Source organism: Mesoplodon densirostris, chromosome 14 (genome assembly GCF_025265405.1).
Source record: "Mesoplodon densirostris isolate mMesDen1 chromosome 14, mMesDen1 primary haplotype, whole genome shotgun sequence".
Classification (NCBI taxonomy): domain Eukaryota; kingdom Metazoa; phylum Chordata; class Mammalia; order Artiodactyla; family Ziphiidae; genus Mesoplodon; species Mesoplodon densirostris.
Window position 1 is genome coordinate 18,505,244 of NC_082674.1, and position 22,068 is coordinate 18,527,311.

At 54.6% G+C, this 22,068-nt stretch overlaps 1 protein-coding gene across 2 annotated transcripts in view; it reads left to right on the forward strand.

Moving 5' to 3' along the window:
- The window catches only part of KLHL29 (kelch like family member 29), a 312,110-nt gene that overhangs the window by 149,271 nt on the left and 140,771 nt on the right, over positions 1-22,068 (forward strand). Inside the window, exon 3 of one of the 2 annotated variants that reach the window (XM_060117757.1) lies at positions 20,914-21,246. In XM_060117757.1, coding sequence (XP_059973740.1) covers positions 20,962-21,246 — 285 coding nt within the window. In that variant the 5' untranslated portion in view covers positions 20,914-20,961. The remainder of the gene's footprint in view (positions 1-20,913; positions 21,247-22,068) is intronic. The other variant, XM_060117756.1, reaches the window with a different exon arrangement.

Here is a 22,068-nt window from a genome sequence, read left to right on the forward strand (position 1 = left end):
CCCCAATTTCTGACACAGGGCTCCTGAAACCCTTGTCATTTCCCAAGAGATAAGAACACCAGGAACATCTCTTGTGCTAATACTGGTCGTTGACCTCTGTTCCTGACACAGGGCTCCTGAAACCCATGTAATTTCCTGGGTGATAGGAGTGTCTTTTGTTCTAGAGGGGCAACTCTGGGTGGGCTCCCAGATGGCCCCTGGATGAAGGCTGGTCACTGGAAAGACCAAGCCATGATTAGAAGCTTGGAACTTTTAGCCCCACCCTTCATTCTCTTGAGAAGGGAGAAAAGCTGAAGATGGACTTAATAATTGGCCATGCTTACATGATGAAGCTTCCATAAAATCCCAATAATACAGGATTTGGGGAGCTTCCAGGTGGGTGAACACACCCACACCGGGAGGAGGATGCACCCCAGCTCCATGGGGATAGAAGCTCCTGCCCTCCAGACCCTCGCAGACCTCGCCCTGTGTGTCTCTGCATCTGGCTGTTCATCTATAGCCTTTATCGTATCCTTTAATAAAGTGGTGAGCGTAAGTGAGTGTTTCCCTGAGTTCTGTGGGCTGCTCTAAAAAATTGATCAAACCCGAGGAGGAGGTCATGGGAAACTCCATCCATTGTTGGTCAGTCAGAAGCACAGGTGACAACCTGGACTTGCAATTGGCATCTGAACTGGGGGTGGGAGGTCAGTCTTGTAGGATGGAGCCCTTGACCTGTGGGAACTGAGGCTGTCTCCAGGTAGATAGTGTCAGAAGTGAGTTGAATTGTAGGACACCTGGCTGCTGTTGGAGACTTGCTTGTTAGGTGGGGGGGAAGTCCCCACACATTTGGTGACCGGAAGTGTCAGAAGTAAGTGTTCTATGTAAAAGAACAGGAGACGCACAGGATAAAGACCCACAGTAGGGAAGAACTGAGTTTTCCCCTACCTGGGAAAAAGAGTTTTTCCTATACAACAAGTTTTTTTAAGAAAGTCCAAGCCAAAAAAAATCCACATAATGGATACTCCTGGCAGACAGCAGCAGAGCTGGTGCCTTCTTCTTGTGCAAAAGGATGTGTGGGTTTTGGCCCAAAGTCCAGCTCCCGGGAAACAGTAGGTGTGTCTTCCATCCAGAGGCCCTTGTTTCTGGCACGGCTGCAGGCACTGTCTAGTAAAGAATTCACCCTGGGAAGTAATTAGCACTCCTGGGAGTGGTTGGGGTGGGGGCCATGTGTTGTCAACAATGTCGCCCTGCTGGTGGCCTTGGGAAGCAGCACTAAGAAGCCTAAATGGCTCAGTCAGGCAACCAGGGCCGAGCAGTGTTTTGTTTTGCTCTGTTTTAATTTCCATCCCTTTAATCTCTGGTTTAAAATAGCCTCTCTGAAGTCAACGGTCATATTTCTTCCCTGGTTTGTTCGTTCTTTTTCCATCCTTCAATCGCATCTTTTTCTGTGCACGTGTTCATTAAGGAACAAAAATTCGCTAGGCTTCTAGAGGAAGTATTTCAGCCTCAATAGAGCCACCCGCCTGGAGGCGTGCACACCCAGAGACGCTCCTGCAGACGGCAGGGCCCAACGGCTGTAACCAGGTCTGCAGGGGAGGTGCCCCCCCCCGCCCCCGCCAACCTGATCTCCTTCTGTTTCCATGAGGCACTTGCGCTCTGATGGGGCGGCCCGCTCTCAGGGTTTGGCTATTCGAAGATTTGCTGAGTCTTGCTTTCTGGAGTTGACCTTTCCTACAAAGCATGTGCTGTGCACAGGGCTGCCCAGGCATTTGGAAGAAGAGAGTCCTCAGGAAGCCAGGGTACGGCCTCTTTCCTTCCTGCCTTCTCTCCCCAGGGTGAGGCAGGGTAGGGACCATCCCACAGGGACAGGCTCCTGCCTGGATCCTCAGGGATTCAGCCTCGGAACTGGGAGTTGAACTTGGAAGATGGGCTCAGAGTAGCTGCCTGGGGCTCTCACTGGGGACACCTGGGGGAGCAACCAGGTCTATTTAATGCTCCTAGTTTATAGCTCCTGCTTGGCTGGATCCAGGCTCTTGGGGACCTCGGGAAAGTCACTTTCAACTCTCTGAGCCTCTGTTTCCTCACCTGTGGAGTTAAGATTGCACTCGGGCAGGCTGATTGCCGAAACAAACAACCCCAAAATCGTAGTGGCGTTATTCAGTAGAAGCTTCTTTCTCTCTTGGCCACAGTGGGGCTGGGCCTCCAGGAAGGAGCTCTGCTCCGTGACCCTGACAGGAACCAAGGCTCCTTCCACGGTGTGTCTCTGACACCTGGTCCTCGTCCTGCCCTGCCAAGGACAGGGGATGAGAGGGAGAAGAAGGCAGCCCTGCTCACAACCACGTAGGGCTGTAGGGGACCCGAATCACTCCCACGGCCCCAGCTGGAATCATGCGGGACTGGGGTGTGTTGTCCCACTGTGGACCCCAAGAAAGAGGGGGACACAGACATGGGGAGTACCAGTGGCCTCTTCCAGAGAGACAACAATAAGACGTTCTTCCCCGGGCTGCCCGTGAGGGTTAAATGTAAGATGCTGTGGCTCTCCCAGCACAGGGCCTGGCCCCGGAGATGTGGAGATATTGTTATTTTTCTTCTCTTTCCTCTACCAGTTATTCGCTTGAGGTTTATGCAAATGGCAGACCAAGGCAAGAAATTAAGTACATGTCCCTCACCTCTGAAGCTGCTTATTTCCTTGTTTCCTCGCAGTGTAACATTTCATTAGACCTTCCAGATGGGGAAAGAGCAGGCAGATTAAAAGTCAGATAGTGCCTAGAAGCCTGCTTCATCGGTTTCGGGAACGGCTGGAGCTTCAAAGCTATTTGGTATTTCACTGCCGAAAGGAGCAGTTGTGTTTTAATAAATGGCTGCCTGAGTAATTTTCCTCGAAGGAATTGCTTCTTGGATGTGCCTGCCCCCAAGGGAGCACTGGCTGTTCCCTCTCAGGGCTCCTGGAGCCGGTGCATTATGAGAAGATGCTTGGGGCCAGGAGCCCATCCAGTCTACCTACCCCGCACTCATGATGTGACCCCAGCAAGCTCTCCAGGACCCTGTGGAGGGTACAGGACAGGGGAGAGGAGTGGGATATATGGGTCTTGACCACAGTTCTAAGGAAGAGGATTTGTCCAACCAGCCTGACCCGTCCCTTCCCGGCGGCCACAGGCAGAAGTGGTTCCCACTTTAAAATCAGGGCAGATTCATTTCTTCACTGACCTTGACTGACATAGCCCACCAACAGGTGTGGGCGGCCTGGTGGGTGGGGAAGCATAAGAGGGGACAACGGAAGTCGCCCTTCTGGGTTTTCTCTGCCTATGGGAGCCACGCTGACATGGAATTGCAGCATTCACTCATTCATTCATTCTTTACTGAGTGCCTGCAAGGGGCCAGGCACTGTCTGAGCCATGATCCAGCAGGGAATAGAACTGGTGGTTGGAGGGCATGGTGGCTGAGAGCCACACTGCCTGGGTTTGAATCCTGGCTGTGCCACTTTCTAGCTGGGTGACCTTGGGCAAAGTGCTTGGCCTGTCTGTGCCCCCGCTTCCTCATCTGGAAAAGGGAGATGGCCATCGTAATAGCTGATTGTTATGTGGATTAAATGAATCAATATCTGTAAGCACTGCCTTTATAGAACTTACATTCCAGTGTGAAGGAGACAGAGAAATCTAAGTAAATTATGTAGTCTAAAAGAAGGCAATAAGAGCTACCAAAAAATGAAACAGGAAAAGAACTTGGCATTTTAAAATAAGTTGGTTAGAGAAAGTCTCACCGAGAAGGTAACATTTAAGAAGAGACCTAAAAGAAAGCAGATCCCTAGCCCTGGGGCTAACGGGAAGAGTGGGGCAGGTGGGGCAGGTGGAGGAGGAGTAGCATGTGCAAAGATCCTGGGGTAGGAGGGGCCTAAGGTGCTGGAAGAGCAGCAAGGAGGCCAGTGTGCTAGAGCAGAGCTGTCGGTAGTTGGGGTGGGGGAGATAAAGTAAGAGAGGGAAGTGGGCCCCAGGCTTCACAGACCTTGTAAGGGTTTGGCTTTTTCTCAGGGTGAGATGCAGGCGATTGCAGGGACTTGAGCAGGAGAAAAAGATGGTCTGACTCAGGCTTTATCAGGATCACTCAGGCTGCTGTGTGGAGAATACGCTGAGTGAGGGTAGGAGATGAAGGAGGCAGCTGAGCTAAGAGGCTCTGGCAGAAACCCAGGTGAGAGACGATGGCGGCTCAGACCAGGGTGGCCAGGATGGAGATGGGGAGAAGTGGTGGGGTCAGGAGGTAACTCAAAGCCATCAATCAAGGCAGTTGGACATATAAAAAGCATTGTGAGTTGGAGGCAAAGGATCTGCAGGGCCAGGCTGGCAGGGAGCTTGAGTCCAGAAGTGAGGCCCAGAGGGGGTGTGGAAAGAGCACAAATACAAGAGCTCTCTTCATGGCACCACCACGTCCTCCGTTTGTGGCCCTGAACAAGCCACCTAATCTCGGCGATGGTTCCCCCTCTATAAAACAGACGCAGGGCTAGGACTCACTTAAGGGGCTTGCAGAGTGAAGGCATGCTGCAGGTGCTCGATAAATGCTCCTTGCCTCTCCTCCCCGCTGTCTCCTTGCAGCCGGGTGAGGAAGGGTCAGCACAACAGAGGGGGTCCCCTGATCAGGAGGCCGATGCCAGCAAGGGCTCAGGGGTGTAGAAAGTGATGCCCAGGGGGTGTTGGCACCTGTGTCTCTGCTTCACGGTGAGAGTCACCAGGTACTTCCCGTGGGTGGGCAGCCCTGGAGGCTGTGGGGTGAGCACGCTGCTGCTGGGGACAGGTCATTTTCTGGACAGCCAGGGAGTGCATGCCAGGTCAGTCCTTTGCTCTGGCTTGAGCTATACTGAGCTGCTTTTATTCTGGCCGCAGAAGTCCATGCTGGTGGTGCCAGGCTGGTATCTGACACCAGAGTCCCCCCAGCCTCAGGCAGGGACTCCCCCCACTTCCTCCCCATCCAAGCCCAGACCTCTGCAGCATTCTTTGTTGAACCCCAGACAGTGGGGTATCAGCCCTGCTCTGGGTGCCACTACAGGCCAGCCCTCTGTTAATGGACTGCTTGTGCCTGCAGACTGGGCTGGGCGGAGCCAGGAACAGATGGTCATCTCACTCCCTCTCCAGGGGCCTCTGCAGCTGAGATCTGGCCCACAGACAGCTAAGCTCTGCAGCACCCATTCAGTGGCCCAGACCCTGTCATCCCCATTTGTCCTCAGGATGCCCACTCCTTTGCCCTCAGTAGACCCTGGGACTGAGCCCCCGTAGAGCCGGCGTCTGCACAAATGTGACTGAGGGTAAAGTAGGATGGGTGTAAGTAGGGTTTCCAGCCAGGCAGCCGATGGGGAGTGCCCAATGCTGAGTGTTTTCAGAGCTTAGTATGTGACCAGGCACATGGGACCCTGCAGAACAAGGGCTGGCAGAGAGCGGGGCCAAAGGGTAAAGCAGCAGAGTAACCTGGCATCGTCAGGAAGGCTTCCTTTTGGAGACCAGAACTGAGCTGGAGGAGGATTGAATCAGCTATTGCAGGATGTTTGATGTGACCATTCCTGTTGTCCTGGAGTCTCAGATGAGGCACAAGGTTGAGCATGAAATGTGCTCAGGAACCCCACGTTAAAAGGGGAGCTAGGGGGCTTCCCTGGTGGTGCAGTGGTTGAGAGTCCGCCTGCTGATGCAGGGGACACGGGTTCGTGCCCCGGTCCGGGAAGATCCCACGTGCCGCTGAGCGGCTGGGCCCGTCAGCCATGGCGGCTGAGCCTGCGTGTCCAGAGCCTGTGCTCTGCAACGGGAGAGGCCACAACAGTGAGAGGCCCGTGTACCGCAAAAAAAAAAATGGCGGGGGAGCTAGGTAGCCCCAGGACCCCCCCAACCTCCCCCAGCCCCCAAATTTAAAAAACCTTGTGATGACTACAGGGAATATCCTTCCTGAGAAGAGCGTTATCCTAGGGAGGGGTGCTGAGGCTTTTCCCTCCCCTCCTGGGGATGTACCCCCAGCCACCAGCCATCAACCCAAGCCTTTCCTCCGCGGGACCTGGTGCCGCCCTGAGACTGGAGCATTTGGGAGGATGTAACCAGACACCCGCACTGTGCCTGACTCTGCAAGACCAGAGGTGGCCGGGCAAGGTAACGTCCCGGTCATGTTTCCAGAGTGGACAATGCACAAGGGAGTCAGATTTGAGCCGTCTTGGGAGAGCCCATCCAGGAGGACAGCCCAGCAGGGAGTGAGCTGTCAGAGCCCTTCAGGGAGCACACTGAACACAGCCAGACCATCCGGGAAGCTCTGGCAGAAGAACCCACAACAGTGCCCACTGGGTCTCCACCACCCAGAGGCCATCTCCGCAGGCTTGTAGTGCTCTGGTCACACCTTGCCTTTGTCCTCTCAGCCTCCCTCCTGGGCACTCTGGGGAAGCCAGAAGCAGCAGTTAGTGAGTGACAAAGAGGCAGCACCCGGAGAGTGTCACATCCCACCCACCCCACCCCCATTACAGGATGCTGAGCCTGGGTCATTGGGGGCTGGGCCAAGGGGAGAAACTTTGAACTGGCTATGAGATCAAAGTTCCGATAAAAGATTGGACTTAGCTAAGGAGAAGCTGAGGATGAGGTTGTTTTTAGAGCTGACCTTGCCAATGACTAGGTGTGTGACCACATAGGCTACTTGAACCTCTCCGTGCTTCAGTTAAACATTATAAGTACCCCCCTCATAGGTTTGTTCTGAGGACTAAAAGGACTGATGCGTGGACAGCCCTCAGTACAATGCCAGGCACACAGTAGATGCTCAGTAAGCACCAGCTCTCAGTAGTAGAAGTACCAGCAGCAACAGTAATAACAATAGAAGGAGCACCCAAAAGTGACCCCCCAAAAAAAGCAGTTTGGGTCCAACAGGGTAGATTTGAAGGGAAGTAGTAGGAGAAAAAGAAATCTGTTTGCTACTGATATCCCGCTGAGTTCAACCTGTTTAATAAGCCCGTTACATGATTATCATTTCACAGGATCTGTAAGAAGAACAGTGTTGAGTGCAGGGGTGGGCGGGGGGAGACCTGGAGCAGCTATCCCTGCTGCCTGAATGGTCCAGGAAGGCTTCTGGGAAGAGGTGGCACAGAATAAGGCCTCAAGCCATGCAGAGGTGGAGATACACCACTGGGAGAAGAAAGTGGTCTCAGGACCCTTGTACATGTCTTTGCCTTTTTGCTCATGCTGCAGCCCTGGGGACAGTTCAGCCCAGTAAACATCAGTGAGCCCCTCCGTTATGCCCAGCGTGGGTGGGGGGCACTGGGGCAGTGAGATGAGGAGGCAGGCTCTGCGCTCAGGGAGCTGCCAGCCTTGTGGGATGAGAAGACAAAAATCGTAGCGTGTCGGGCTTCCCTGGTGGCACTGTGGTTGAGAGTCCTCCTGCCAATGCAGGGGACACAGGTTCGTGCCCCGGTCCGGGAAGATCCCACATGCCGCGGAGCGGCTGGGCCCGTGAACCATGGCCACTAAGCCTGCGCATCCGGAGCCTGTGCTCCGCAACCGGAGAGGTCACAACAGTGAGAGGCCCGTGTACCGCAAAAAAAAAAAAAAAAAAAAATCGTAGCGTGTCAAGCAAATGTGGCTCCTGGTGAGATAGAGGGATTCAGGGATGCTGTAGGGTTCAGAGGAGGAGAACTTAGCCCAGGCTGGGCACTCTATACACACACACACACACACACACACACACACACACACACACACACTTTCATCTCTGTCTTTTCCCCATAACTGTTTATTCTTCTAGGCAGATGGTAGGGTTGCACTCCTCCACCTGCTTGAAGACATGGCCACGTGGCTTGCTTTGGCCAATGACATGAGAGCAGGAAGGACGCGTGTCCCTTTCAAGGGACAGCTTTAAGAGCCAGTGTGTGCGATTCCCCAAACCCTCTTTTCCTCTGCCACCATGACCAGCAGAGCCCAGGTGAGGGGCGCTCTCTCAGCCTGGGTCCTAAAGAAGGATGACCCCAGGTGACCAGTGGTGAGCGGGTAGCATGAGTGAAAAGCACACAATTGTAGTTAAGCTACTGAGATTGGCTATTTATCATCGTAGCCTAACTCACTTATCCAGGTGAATGCAAACATAAATTTTTTAAGTGGCCCAAATAGAAAACTAACCCTGGGAGAATCTTCTCTGAGCCCTGTGGCCTTTCCTTCGTTGGAGCCCCCTTGCCCTGGGAATGGCAGGTCTGGATCCCAGTTCCATCTCTGCCCTAATGCTCTGTGCCTCGGGTAACACTGTTGTCCAAGGGAGTGTCTGACCACAGAGTGGCTGTGAGAGTCCAGCATTGTGGGGATACAGTCTTCAGGGACTTGGGGGTTAGGGAACAGCCAGCGGTCAGCCTGCATTCATCAGCTTCCCTGCCGTGAGCCCTGAGGGTCACGGTGAAGGTCAAACAGAGTTAGAAGCAGAACAAACCCAGGGCAGGGGGAACCCAGAGGGAATATGGTGGTCCTTGCAGCTGGTGGGCATGGGGCCAGCGGTCCCAGGGTGCCCGACAGGGTGGAAGTGGCAGCCTAGAAGCCAAGTGTCCCTGCTTGGTTAATCTAAAAATAAACAGAAAAGCAACAAAAATCTATGTCTCAATTACTGCACACAAGCTGTTCAAACAGCCAGCTCTGCACTGGAGATGTGAACTTGTCAACAGAGGCTGCCTCGTTTGCATGCTTGGGTGGTGATAAAACACACGACCTCGAAACAGGCTGCCCTCTGGTCTGGGTAGTTGTTTGGGGTTTTTGTTTGTTTGTTTTTAATTTAATTTAATTAAAAATGCAGACCTAGAATAAAGACAGTGAAAAGCTGAAGCAAGTACAACAAGACAGGGCAGCAGCTCCCAAAACGAAGGTAGAGGAGGCTCTGAGGTCTGAGATAAGCCAGGCCCTTGAGAGAGAGGTGAGCAGGAGAGTGGCCGAAGCAAAGTGTCAGTGGCCAGAACCAGGGGACAAAAGCCTCTCCCAAGGGGCCCAAAACACTCCTCCCCTCCCCTGTTGATCATGGAGGAAGCCCCAGTGAGCAGTGTTGGCCCTCAGCTCCCAAAGCAGAAGCAAAGGCTTTTTAGGGACCTCTCTCTCTGGGAGAGGGTGTTATAGCCCACGTCTGGGATGAGCTCAGTGGGCCGGATGCATGGCGGGCAAAGCTGAGACTTCCATCCTTGGCATTTATTTCCTCTCCCACATGCTCACCCTCACACTGTCCTAGCTCAAATACAGTCTGTTCTCTGAAATGAATGAAGCTCCAGGAAGCTGAGCTACCCTGGGCTCCAGCCCAGACCATCCACTCCCTCCCCTGAGCCCACGGGTGCTCATGCTTTTCTGTATCCTTACTGTGTGCTTTCCTCTTGACAGTGCTACTTTCCACGAAAGCCAGAACCTTGCCGCCTCCTTGCCTGCATTAAGGATCTTGCACAGAGCCAGGCATAATGAAGGCAAGAGGTGGTCAGTAAATTGGATACGACTTGACAAGGAAAGGGAAGAACGTGTATTAATCAAGAGCATATGCCTAAGGGGTTGCTTGGGAGGGAAAAGGGGGCAGAGTCCTGACTCGTGAAAGTGGAGCCCCAGAAAAGGAAGCAGGCTACCGCTTTTTTTTTTTTTTTTTTTTTTTGCGGTACATGGGCCTCTCACTGTTGTGGCCTCTCCCGTTGCGGAGCACAGGCTCCGGACGCGCAGGCTCAGCAGCCATGGCTCACGGGCCCAGCCGCTCTGCGGCATGTGGGATCTTCCCAGACCGGGGCACGAACCCGTGTCCCCTGCATCGGCAGGCAGACTCTCAACCACTGTGCCACCAGGGAAACCCAGGCTACCTCTTAATTTCCCAGGAAGGGGTTCTGGGCAAGCAGGAGCCCCCAGAGATGGAGAAGAGGGAGCAGCGTGCTCACGCCAGCGCTGGTGAAGGTGCCACAAATCTCGCTGCTGAAGTGGCTGTTGGTTCTGCATTCACTCCGGACAGGGATTTTAATGTCCCCAGCCCTTGGGGCAATTCTGTGGCCATCAGCCCAGACACTACTTACTCAGTGAAATAAAAAAAGCCGTGGAGTCTCTCCCAAGGAAGATAATATCCTGTCACAGGCAGTATGATCTGCCAGCCATGTGACGGCCGTTCCCTGATGTTTCCAAATAGACTTTTGAATAGACCCTTGTCTAGAAGACAGCAAATTGCAAGAGCATTTCTGGCAGCCAAATAGAGAGCGAGTATTCGTCTTTCTTCTTCGCAACTCTTGCTGCTAGGTCTGGCTCCAGGCACCGAGTAGGATTCATCCATCAGCTTGGGTCACTGATGAACAGCATTTGCTGTGAAGAGGCATCTTGTTGAATTAGTCGATTCTGCAAGATTCGGAATAATCAGGCGTGCCAGAGGCAGCCTGTGAGACGGCAGGAGGCCTGCTTGGAGAGGGGAAGTAACTGCAAAGTCTAGCTCCCAGTTCTGCAACCGTGTGTTTGCAGGGCCGTGGGAAAGCAGGCTCCAGGCTCTAGTGTTTCCATTCTCTGTGAAGCCACCGAGAACAGGGAGTCAGAAGGAGCAAAGATGGTTCCTCGTCATGGTAACTCTGGATAATTGTCCTCTGTGCCATCGAACCATACCCGCCCGCCAGAGCTCCTCATCGATCCTGATGTTTACGAGCCCCTAATTTATACACACCTCCCTTCTTCCCTCAGTCTATGCTGATATTATGCTGCCAACTGTCATTTCCAATATCTTTTTTATTTTTCATTATCACCATTATAATGATTTACACCAGTAGCAATAGCACAAATGCCTAGTCAGTTAGTCCCATGAGAAAAGGCTCTGAATCCTGTGTGCCTTTCTGAAAAAAAAAAAATGACTGCGTCAAAACCCACAGCCAGAACGTCTCAAAGTAAAGGTGCACACGGAAAGGGACAGCAGTGGGAGGCTTGGGCTTTTAATATTGTTCCTCTAACACAGGCACTGGATACCACCTTTCCGAGGCAGGGAGATTGCTTTTTGCGTTAGAAATTGGGCCCAGAAAAGGAATTGGTGGCATTTTTCTGGAAACCTATCATCAGAAAAGCATTTTGAGACGTTTGTCTTTTTTAGGTCATGTATTAAGCCCTGTAATTATGGAATGTGGATTTTCTCCAAAATACCTCTGCCCACCGGGGCCTTCCGAGGACCACAGTGCAGGGGCGAGCACTGTAGGAGCGTCAGAGTGCCGGGGTCCTAGGGCCAACTCTGGCCCTGCTAATGCACGGATCTTAGGCTGGTGTGTCTCAGGCTCTACCTGCATTCAGGTCCTCCCGGGGGATCTTGTGAAAACCGCAGATTTCAGCTCAGTAGTGCTGAGGCTGGGCCTGGGATTCTGCAGTCTAACAAGCCCCCAGGTGTGCCAATGCTGCAGATCCACAGACTGCACTTGGTCAGGGGGTGCTTAGGCCACTACCTCGTCTTCATCCTCTCCTCTTCATCTCCCCGACTTATAAAAGCCAGTGTCAACACATCCTGTTGTTGCCGTGACCACCATGGGACCTTTAATGCAGGGGCTCCCTCACTGCCCTCCCCTGAGCCAGTCCATTCACTGGTCTGGGGTCTGCTGGCGTGTGTCTCCCCCAAAGCTTTGGATGAGCCAAGACCTAGGAAATACACGCAGGTTTAGCTGGTGGTGGAGGAAGCAGGTTCCCTGTCTTCCTTTAAAGGTAAAGATGACACCCTCAAGCCCTCTGTAACAGAGATTGATGCCCCCTGAGGGAAGGGAAGCGGAGGTCAGGTGTCACTGCCCTGGTTTCTAATCTGGGCTATCACATCCCTGACTCCCTTCTCCCCCCAGGCTGGCGGGCCTGGTAGAAGCTGCTTGGTTGGGTCCAGACCCTGGTGCTGCAGCAGGTCTTGGCGGAAACTGCCAGCAGCTAAGCAGCGGGGCTGGGATGAGCTACCGCAGCCTGGCACCTGGACTGGGAAACCTTCACACTTACCCTGCTGAGTGAGTGACCAGTGACGGCTGGGCGGGGGGCGGGGGCGGGTGGTATTCACAGGAGGACAGTAGTCCCTCCTGGATGCCCAAAGCAGGTGGAAGGGAAAGGCCCTTTCAGAGCAGGGGTGAAATATGACGGCAATGGCTGTGCTCAGTTCACTGGGGCCTTGGTATTTAAGGAGAGGCGCTAACAATAAAACCACACCTAGGTCACTCCTCTGGCTGAGAACAGGAAGAGGCTGGTGTCAGCCTGTGACTGTTCCAGAGCTTCCTTGGCTTCTGAGCTGGTCCAAAGGATTTGAAACAGGGCCCTGGGTCCAGTCTGGCACCTACACGTGGCCCCCACTACCCGAACATTTTATATCCACTTGGAGGTGCTGAACACCTGCTGCCCGCTGAGGAATACCTTCCCCCAGGAGCGGGAACTGGACTGGATAAGACGGATGAGGAAATCTGTAAGGAGGCCGCGCTTTCAGGGCCAGACCTGAGAGGGTGGCCTCCTTGCTTTTTTCACCCTGGGCGCCTCTCTTGCCTCAGAGTGTGTTCCAAGCTGGAAGAGGCTTGCCACTTTGATCTGGGAGCATTTCCTGTGTCCCGTGCCCGGGTGCCCAGACTGTGCCCGGTCAGGTCCATGGAGAAAACAGAGGGGGGTCCTGTCTTTAGGGAGCACACCCTTGAGGAGTGACATTCACTTGGGTGGTGGAACGTGCCAGCCCATCGCTGGGTCGTTGGCTGGAGCTCAGAGAAGAGAGGGCTGGTCAGAGGATGCCTCCTGCAGGAGGGGCTGGAGCAGGCCCACCCCCGAGCCTCAGCCAGAATCAAGTCGTCTAAGTCAGTGGGGTCTCGGTGGGGATGGGGGTCGGTGGGAGCCGAGGCAGCCCCAGGAAGCTGGGAGGCATTTCCGAGGGGTGCCCCCAGCTCCTGCTGACATCTGTGCCAAGTCAGGGCCAAGCCGGCTTCTCCAGAAGCACCTGTAGAATTCCTTTGTATTGCATTTGCCAAGACGGTGTTCTGGCTGCTGTTGATTATCTTGCTCCAGAAGAAAGGCTAAAAGATGCAGAGAGGGAAACGAAAATAAGAAAGATGGACACCGACTGTTCCAGCCAACTGGGCAGTGTGTCTCCCCCAGATGAGGCAATCACACGTTTTCCTACGGGGCCGGACGAGCCGTGGCTCATCCCTCAGCCCCCTGTCTGGAGGTAGTGTGGGCTCCCCACTGGCCTGTGGATTAATCACGCCTTCAGGTCCTTACAGCCAGCGCCCACTCCTCCGCGTGCCTTAATGATAGGAAGGAGGGAAGGGTCATTGGTCACCTGTGATCCCTGGCACAGCGTGTGCACACGGGGCATGTCAATAGTGAGGGCGCAGAGCGCGTCCTGCAGCGAGTCCAGGGCTGCACAGCCTGCTGGTCCTCGAGCACGTGGCCTCAGGAGTGTCATGGGTTCCCGGCCAGTGGCCCCTGGGCCCCAGCCCCACATGGACAATACAAAGGAAAGGACTGTGACAGTCACAGTACTTAATTATTTATTCATGCATTATTCACGTTGAGGCAAGTCTGTGGGGCAGGATGCTGACCTGGTATCCAGCAAGTGTACATGAGACTGAATTACAGAGATACAGCCCGGGCAGCAGGGCTGAGCCTGGTGTCCGCTGGTTGCCCTCCTCCAGGCCATCCTCGGGCCCTGGACTTGGGTCCATCATGGCACCCCTGAGCTTCAGGCAGAAGCCCATCCATCAAAGCAGGCTGTAGGGTTTGCAGTAGGAGATCCCCTAGGTCACAGATGTTCAGCTGAGGATGACCTGCCTTCCACCCCAGTGTGTTGTCTCCCAGTGGCCCCGGGTGACGGAGCACCCTGCAAGGTCCTGGCTGCCCCCCCAGCACAGGGGGTCTCGGGGAGTCTGTGAGACACAGACCCACACAGCTTCGTAGTTCACAGCCTCCTTTGTCCTCATCCCAGAAACTTGCCAGGCTGCTGTCGGCCTTGGAGTTGCAGGCCTATCCTTTTCTGCCCTGTAACTCAGACCTGCTCATTACCCAGTGACAGGGCTTTTCCCCGTGTGCAGAGGGCCCACAGGATTTACAGTCTGGTCCTCACAGAGGCCCTGGGGGCAGGTAGCGCTGTCCATCCCCGCTTTCCAAATGAATAACCTGCAGCATCCCCGAGTTCCTGGGGCTAGTAAGGGGTGGTGCTGGGGGTCAAACTTAACCCTCTTGACTCTCTACCCAGCTCTCTTTCCACTGCCCAGGGGTCCCGGGTTGAGTCCTGGAGTGGTCACTGAGGGCTGAGCTGGCAGACCAGAGGGGCCAGGCCCAGCACTTGGACTCAGGGAGATAGTTAGGTATGGCTTCCCCGCACAGAACAAGGAGTGTGGACCCCTTTGCAGAGAGGCCTCGGAACACAACAGCTCGATGGCCAGCCTGTGCACAGGGCCAGAGAGGCGCCGGACACCAAGGGGCCTGCCCAGCTCTCGGGGTCGGACAGGAGCATTGAGCATGGAAGCGTTCAGCTCTATGCATGTTTTCCAGAGTCTGAACTGGACCTTAAACCGGGCACCAACTGGGGTGGAGCCCATATTTCCCAGCGGGGAAGGATGCATAAGGTAGGCTCCATAGTACCAGACTATTTCCTGTACAGCTCTGAAGTAGAGACATTAAGTTTTCTATCATTACAGAGGTAACCTAACCACAGCATAGAAAATGTAAAAATAAGAGAAACAACACCTAAAACTTTGGATCAAACTCCAGACAGGTGGAATTACTCCTTTTCAGCAGCTGCAGCAAAACTAAGACAAGGGAGGATGGGTGCACAGTGGAGGCCCCGGACATGCTTTCTATCTGGGCATCAGGAGCACAGAGAAGGAGAGAGGCAGGGAGATAAGGGTTCCAGGGACAGGCAGTGGGCGGAGGTTTGGAGTAAGAGCTGGAAGTCAGGGGCTGGGGCAGTTTTGTCATTTGGTTTTCATCCCAGTTAGCAACCCGGCCGACTCCTCCAAGGGAATCGAAAGAGCCTGGGGACCGGGTGGTCCCTCCTGTGTCCCTACACACCTGGTGCTCTAGTGGTACTGGCCACACTGAGGAATTGTCCCCAGTGCCCAGTAGGCAGGGAAGCCGGCTTCCAACTTCCATTCACTCCGGATGGAAGGGAAGCCCAAGGGTGAAGCTTGTGTGTGGAGGTCCCAGGGCAAGGCCCCTCCCGGGGGAGCACACACCCTTTCTGGTGAGCAGGTGAGCCGTCATGGGAGCTGGTACCTCATCCCCCAGGATTGGAGGCGGCCAGAACAGACCCTCCACTCTCTCCTGGAGAGGAGCCCTGGACAAAGAAGGCCTTCCTCACGGGGCACGGAGGTGCTACCGGGCACACCAGGGTGGCCTCTGTAACGCTTCCAAGGGATCATCTCAGCTTTGAGGTAGTTGGGCTTGACGGCCGTGATTCTCCCTGGAGCTGGTTAGTGTGGCCCTGCTGCATTTCTGGGGTGCTGGGGGGACTCTGTCCTTAGGCTCAGGGCGTGCCCATGTGTGTTGAGGCTCTGAACGGGGAGACGGGGGCAGGGCGGGGGGTGGGGGACGGGTGGTGCAGGAACATTGGTTGTGCATTCACAGCAGCCCATCAGGAGCATCCCAGGGTGGCGTTCATCCCACTCTTCCCAGTTGCTGTGCTTCTGTAGGCAGGGCCTCTTCTCCCCTCCCTCTCCCTGGGGGGAGGAGAGGTGTGTACAGAGGGAAGGGACTGGGAACCAGGGGCTGGGACCGGCTTCCCGAGTGGTGCACTGGGCCCAGGCTCAGCCTCTCTGGATCCGGGTCGGGCTCTGAAAAGTGGAAACCCACGTGTCTGCACAGGGGGCCACCAAGTGAGATGGTGGAGGTGCGTGCATTTTAGGGACTGGGAGACTTGTGGCTTCAGGCAAGGAAAAATGGGGTTCCCCCGCCCTAGGGATGTCCCCTCCTCTCTGTCAGCCCAGCATCCCTGGGACGGTGCAAAGGACAGCACTCGTGGTGGAGAAACAGTTTTGCCACTCAGGATCCCAGAGGCCAGAGCCAAGTCTCACACGCAAAACTCCCACCTCTGGGCGACTTTTCAGATTTAACCCAGGACCTGCCCCGAAACATCTGTACCCTGGACCTCGGCCTGACCTGCCTCCACCCACGAATATAGGATTTTCTAGACCCTAGAGCTCTTTCTTCACACATGTGCATGGATTTGAAGAGGTGCGGGCCACACACTAACCCCACCCAGGTGTGAGCCCTGGTTCCTGGTAAACAGCCCCACATGCTCGGGAATGGCTGCAGCCAGACACCCTCCTCTCTCAGTGCCGGGCCCCGAGCCAGGCTCTGCCAGTTCGTAGGCCGCCTACCAGGTACACGCCATGACAAGGAAGCATTTCTACATGTTCTGTCTGTAATTGCTTGACCAGTCTCGTCTGAGATGCCTCGTGTGCTGGGGGCCTCCTCCCGCCCCAGGGAGCACTTCCTGATGCCTCTCTCCCCACCGCCCGGGATGCACGTGTGGGCACAGGGGCCACAGCCCAGCAGGAAGTACTGACATGGCCACCTCTGGTGCTGGCACTCTGCCGTCTCACCAGGGTACACCAGGCAGCACTCTCCTTTCGTACCATTTGAAAGGGGAAATTAAACTGAGGGATGAAGTTGAACCCAAACCTGCCATGCAAATAGTCGACCTTTATTTTGGATACACTTAATGAGGCTGAGACCAGATTGTGTGGCCTCCAGCTGCCTGAGTTTCCATCTCCTCTCCGGCGTTTTCAGGAGACTTGAAGGGCTGAGCAGCGGGGTGGGGATCCCCGGAGGTGCAGCTGCTGGGCCAGCTTTCCTGCCTCACACCAGGGCTGTGAGGAAGAGGGAACCACCATGGGGTCCAGCAGGCGGCCCAGCCCAAGGCAGCGAGCTGAGAGGTATGATCGGCATCAGTGGTGTCCTTGGAGCCAAGGGGGCCCCTTTGACCTGATCCCAAGCACACTCTGCCACCTGTGGGCGCGTCTCAGGGGCGCAGGGTTGCTGGCCACCTGAATGCCAGCCCTCCTCATCTCCATCCTCACCAGCTGGAAGGAGATGGTTCCTTGACAATATGTGAGGTTGTGTTGTTTTGTAGGAATGTAGGGGCTGATTTCGTGTATCAACCAGGCTAGACTAGACTTTTAGGTAACAAACTGCCAATCTCAGTGCCTTAACACGATAAAGATTTATGTCCTAATCATTCCAAGTCCAGCGCTGAGGGAACAACCCTCTCCCGTCAGATCGCTGCACCAGCTGGGAAGTGTGGCCTCTGAGGTTGCCACGGCAAGCAGAGAGAACCACAGGATCATACAGGATGTTTTTAAAGGGCCCCTCCCCACTTATTCTGTCTGCCTGAATTCAGATGCATGATCCCAACCCAACTACAAGGGAGGCTGGACGGGTCTTCTGGGTGAGCAGAAAGAGGACACAGTGTTTTGAACTTTGAGCATCATCTCTGCCCCACTTAGGATCCAGCCTAGGGAAGCAGGCGCCCCTGGGGGGACTGGTAATTAACCAGAGCCCTGCCTAGGCAGGTGAATCTCAGGAGACCAGAGTCTAAGCTCTGTGGTCCAGCTGACCCTGGACACGTAGATTCTCCTTTCAGAGCTGTCCTTAGAGACTCCAGTTCTGATTTCCTAGAAAGGTAGGACATTTCCTAACTCCAGTGCCTACACAGAGTTTCCAGCTGGAAGACTCAAGGTGTTTGTGTCTGAGGTTCTCCCTTTACACAAATGTGTTTGTCCCTTCCTGAAACATAGAGCAATTAAGAAGGAATAAACACGTGTTTGTTCATTCAGCAAACATTTCGTGAACACCCTTCTATGCCAGAGTCTGCTAGGTGCTAAGATTACAGAGACAATAAGCCTGGAGTTTACTCTCAAGGTAGTAAACGTACAACAGCCATCCATGGATGCTGGGATGATGGTGGGTTCAGATGTTCAGGGGGACAAAGGAGTGCCTCTCACTTGACCTGGGGCGGGAGTGAAGGTCAGTGCAACCTCTGAGAAGAGTCAGTGCCTGAGTTGGGTCATAACTGACACACAGGACTTAGCCAGGGGGAGGGGGAAGCCAGTTCTGGCAGAGGAGCCGGGGGGACTTGTCCCCAAGGTGAGAGAGGGTGCGATGCCCTCAGAAACTACAGCGTTTGGAATGGCCGGGCATCGCCTCTGGGGTGGGAAGAGTGAACAGTGATGCTAGAAAAGTGAGGCAACCCAGATGCTCAAGTGTCCTCTGGGCCACCCTGAGGAGTCTGGACTGTATTCTGAAGGATAGGGTTTAAAGCAGGAGAGGAGAGGATGGTGACCAGACCTGTGCTTTAAAAAGCCATAAGGGCAAGGGTAAGCTGGGACGAAGTGAGAGAGTGGCATGGACATATATACACTACCAAATGTAAAACAGATAGCTAGTGGGAAGCAGCCGCATAGCACAGGGAGATCAGTTCAGTGCTTTGTGACCACCTAGAGGGGTGGGATAGGGAGGGTGGGAGGGAGGGAGACGCAAGAGGGAAGGGATATGGGAACAGATATATATGTATAACTGATTCACTTTGTTATAAAGCAGAAACTAACACACCATTGTAAAGCAATTATACTCCAATAAAGATGTTTAAAAAAAAAAAAAAGCCATAAGGGCAGTTGGTGGAGGATGGACAAGAAGGGTGCAGCTGGGGGCAGAGGACCGATGGGATAATCCATGTGGGAGACACGATTTGGGATGGATGTGCAGATGGAGGGGGGCAGATCTGAAAAACAACTAGAGCAACAGACGCAAAGACCCCGCTGTGAAATATGGGGATGGACATGCGGCTTTCTCAGAGAGAGGGAATTCCTGAGAATGCGTGTTTGGGCAAAGAACAATGAGTTTATTTAGGGACTACAAGGTTTAGGTACCTTCAGGCAGTAGGATGGTGGGCGTGGTGCAAGGAGAGGGAGGGAGCTGGAAACGTGGCCTTGGGAGTCGTCAGTAAAGAGGTGAGAGCTGAATGGGGTCATCCAGGGAGAGCATGTAGGGTGAGCAAAGGGGAGGGAGTAGGAGCCCTGCAGGAAGCGCTGAGAAAGAGGAGCCTGCAATGCAGACCGAGAAGGAGTAGCAGAGGAAGGAGAAAAAGTGAGAGAGCACGACGTCACAGAAACCACAGAGAGGAGCTTTCCAGAAGGACATCAACCACGCCAAGTGGAGGGGGGGTTCAAGGAAGACACGGCCACCAATGTCCCATTGAATGGAACGAGCAGGTCCTTCTTGACCTCGATGAGAACAACCCCCCAAGGAGTGGCCAGAGTGAGGGCCACATGGAAGCAGGTTGCAGTGTGACCTGGAGGAGGGAAGGTGACCAGAGCCAAGTGTAGACATCTCTCCCGAGAACCTGGCTCGGAAAAGTTTGTGAGGGTGATCAAAGGGATATTTATTTTTATTTTTATGATATTAATATTGAATAGATGAAAAAACAATTTTTGTGGCATTGTGTAAGCCGTGAAGCATAGTGATGAAATAAACAGTGAACCCACCATCCAGCTTAAGAGGTTACGGTCAGCTCTGCTTCAGGTAGGCCTGCAGGCTGAGCCCAGGCCTCGGGGTCGTGCGCCCAGCAAGAGGGGACAGTGCCGAGGGAAGGGACAGTGGCTGCCAGGGTCCCGCCAGCCACAACCCGGGTTGGGCTGACCCTGGCTCTGGCTCTGTGGCGCCAGAAGTTGGCCACTAGTTCTGGACATGCCAAGGCCAGACCAGGATCAGGCTTAACACAAATTTTAAAAATAAACTGGTCAGTTTACTAGCCAACAATTCCGGAGTCCCCAGGCTGAGCTGGACTGGTGCGATAGGAAAGTGATCCAGGAGCTGTCCTGTCCCTGACCTCCAGGAGCTCACACCCCAGACAGGAAGTGGGTGGAGAGAGGAAAAGAGTCATAGATGACCACACCCCTTGTGCCTGAGCAGGGGCAGGGCTGCGGATGTGATGTGCAGGCAGACCCCACACTCACCCTCATCCGTGCCCCGGCACTGCCTATGTTCTCCCCTCTGCCTCGCTGAGGCCTCTCCGACTGAGACAGCCTCTCCTGTATGTTTACATCCTTCCTGACTGAGGGTGGCTGGCAGGGAGCCAGGCAAGTCACTGTCGTGCTGAGCAAAATATGATCCCCGATGATGCAGGAGGCCCTCGGAGTATCTGGTGTGTCTAGGTCTCCATGACAACACTGAGGGCCTAATGTTCGGATATTCGGGAAAGTTGTATGGGAGATGGTCTGGTTGACAGAGGCCGGGGAGCACGGGGGGCTCTGGTGCCAGCAATGGGTTTGTAGGTTATGAAAGAAAACTCTCAAGTCCCGGAGGCTTAACACCTTCTCAGACTTGAGTCGTATACTGAGCCACGGTCTGGAGGCTGGAGATCCCGGGCACTTTCTCATCTTCTAGTTTTCTGACCTCGAGGGAATCACTTATTCTGAATGAGTTGCCTGGTGCATAAAGTGGGGACGACCCTGCCACGTCACAGGCCACTCCAAGGATCAAATGAGATCTATGTCAAGGGCCTTGTTCACCACAAAGTGAGTCTACAGACGTAGACTGTAGACTGTAGACTCTCACCCCATCATAGGGTTGAGGAAAACGCAGCCTGGGGCCTCCACGGGATCTTGTTTTCCCAGTGGGGATGGAGGGATAAAATCCCAAGCCATCATTAGAAGGCGCAGATATGCATCGTCCAGGGCAACGTGATGCTCCAGACCAGAAAGGATTACTTTAAACTGTGACTGGGTTCAAATCTCGTTGACTATACTTTCGCCATGTGATCCCGGACAAGTCATTTATTCCTCATTTGTGATGGGGCTAATGATCCATGCTTTGTGGGCTTGCTGTGAATATGGAATGAGCTAACGCTTGAGAGCCCTTTCTTTGCGCGTAGAGAAGGCGCTTAATGGATGCTGAAAGCCAGTGCTGTCCTCCTCGGGTCCTGGCAGGGCTGCCGTTGGTCTAAATCTCCCTCCTCTCCACTCTGTGCCAGCAGGTCCGGCCTCTGTTTCCACGTGAGGAGCAGCCGCAGCCCACCGAGATGTCCCGGCACCATAGCCGCTTCGAAAGAGATTACCGGGTGGGCTGGGATCGCCGCGAGTGGAGTGCCAACGGGACGCATGGGACCACCAGCATCTGCAGTGCCACCACCGGGGCCGGTGGCGGCACAGCCAGCAGCCTCAGCGCCCGGCCCGGCCTCCTGCCGCTACCCGGGGTGCCCTCCCGGCTGCCCACACCCGCCACGGCCCCCGCGCCCTGCACCACCGGCAGCAGCGAGGCCATCCCCAGCCTCGTGGCCAGCTCTGCCTCTGCCGTCACCACCAAGGTAAGACCTGCCTGGCGTCCGCTGTGAGCAGCAGCCGGGCAGAGGGGCCTGCTTCCCCCACAGCCCTGGGACAGCTCCGCAGCCCGTTCCCTGGACGCTGCCTGCTCCAGAGTGTGGGCAGCCCTGGAGCTGCGCCGGGCACCTATTTAAGTTAAAGTGCGCGTGGTTTTATTTTCCATGAAGCCTCTCTCTGTGACTAACATGGGAAGACGAGCAGGTGGCTGAGGCCCCGCGTTGTCCTCTGCCATGTTGATGAAGGGTATTTAACCAGTGAAATGACCATGAAACTCCCAGTTGGCAATACAGGTTTCCTAACTAGGTGCCTGTAACCCAGGCAAGCCCCCTGGGGCACCGGTTACTTGGGTTTGGAAGAAGATCCTGAGCAGCAGTCGGTTCTAAATGGTCATAAATCTGCTACTTATTAACCAGTGTTAGTACTGAGAACGCTCACATCACTGTCTCCTCCAAGCCTCAGACAACCCCATGACATCAGTACCTTTGTCACCCGCCTTGCAGTTGAGTATATGGAGGCGCACCGAGTCTGTGGGAGCAGGTCCAAGGTGGACCCTCCTCGGGGACCCAGGCCTCAGGGGTGTTAGTTCCAGGTCATTCCCCCTCTTCTGGAGGCGGCTACAGCCCGGGGAACGACAGCAGAAAGCAGTCTGTTTTACCAACCGCGATATCAAAATGAAAATGTCGCCAAGGCTCCTGCTTAGCTTCCGGATGAGCTGGGCCCCCTCACGCTGCTCAGAGCCCCTGAAGGGACAAGGGGACCCAGGCGGTGGCAGGAAGCTCTTTCATTGCCGTCCTGTCTCCTGGGCC